We start from the raw sequence: 1,167 nt of genomic DNA on the forward strand, positions 1-1,167 counted from the left end.
CAACAAAAAACCCAGGCTAATGGTTCAATTAAAGAAACGGAAATTAACTTTTTATCTTTTTTATTGGCCTACTTACCAGTATTTTTCATGACTGACGTCAGGCTGCTAAGGATGGAACTGATCTTAGCCAGATCTACATTAGCCAGGTTTGGCAAAGCCAACCCTGGGGAAGGGGATAGAATAGAAGTATTTGCAGGCTTTGGAACAGGTGGGGTTGTTGTCATGGTCACAGGCACTGGGGTACACGGAGAGGCCTTGGAGATACTTTCTGTTGGCTTTGTAGGTACAGAAGTGGATACAGCTGACTTCTCTACAGGTTTTTCCTTCCTGTCCTCCACTGTTTCAACAAAGAAAAGAGATATTACATCCTGCTATTTTCCAGATGTTGCTTCCAATAAGAAATAACATGTCCTAATATTTCCTGATTTGGGGGTAAAAAGCACTCCTCTGGAGAAAACTGCCAACCACTCACTTCATGCTTTTTTTTAAAAAAGTCACACACTTCATAATTTATGACCCCACCTTCAATACCTGCTTAAAAGGAATTTCCAGAATTTATTTTGTATCTTACTTTTTAATGATTCCTTTGCACCTTCTTAGTATTTAAGTATTAAATTTGCACATTTCTGGAGACATGTTATTATTTGGTATGCATTTGTGTTCTGTCTTTTGGGAATAATATTTGTCATACATTGTCCTGCTTTTCCTTTTCCATTACCTGAGAACTTTCTCAGAGACAAGAAAGCACATACTTCATTGTATTTTCCTTTGGCTTCCTGAAATTGCCCTAGTGCGTGATACAATTAGGCATTGATTTGAAACTGCAATGTTTTAACTCTTGATCACTTTTGCAATATATTCCTTTTGATGATTTAAAGTCTATATGGATAGACAGTGCATTAAATCCAACAGAAGTCAAATTGTCTGAAAAGAATAATTATAAAGGCTGGGGATGTCAGAGAAACAATTCACCAGTTCAGGTTAGTTCTGATAGTGTGGTTAACAAACTGTGGCTTTGGAATTCTTGACAGTCAAGAGTGACAGACAGTAAGGAATGCCAGTATAACTCTCCCCTATCCCCAGTAGTGCTGTCCAATAGAAATATAATTTAATCCATATATGTAAGGTTAATTTTTCTTGAAACCATTTAAAAAGAAACAGATACAT

At 36.8% G+C, this 1,167-nt stretch overlaps 1 protein-coding gene across 1 annotated transcript in view; it reads right to left on the minus strand.

The window, feature by feature from the left end:
• The window catches only part of RPRD2 (regulation of nuclear pre-mRNA domain containing 2), a 113,391-nt gene that overhangs the window by 9,155 nt on the left and 103,069 nt on the right, over positions 1 to 1,167 (minus strand). The window contains exon 6 of the mRNA XM_012658522.1: positions 77 to 337. Coding sequence (XP_012513976.1) covers positions 77 to 337 — 261 coding nt within the window. The remainder of the gene's footprint in view (positions 1 to 76; positions 338 to 1,167) is intronic.

The sequence above is a fragment of the Propithecus coquereli genome, unplaced genomic scaffold, assembly GCF_000956105.1.
Source record: "Propithecus coquereli isolate 6110/MARCELLA unplaced genomic scaffold, Pcoq_1.0 Scaffold59, whole genome shotgun sequence".
Classification (NCBI taxonomy): Eukaryota; Metazoa; Chordata; class Mammalia; order Primates; family Indriidae; genus Propithecus; species Propithecus coquereli.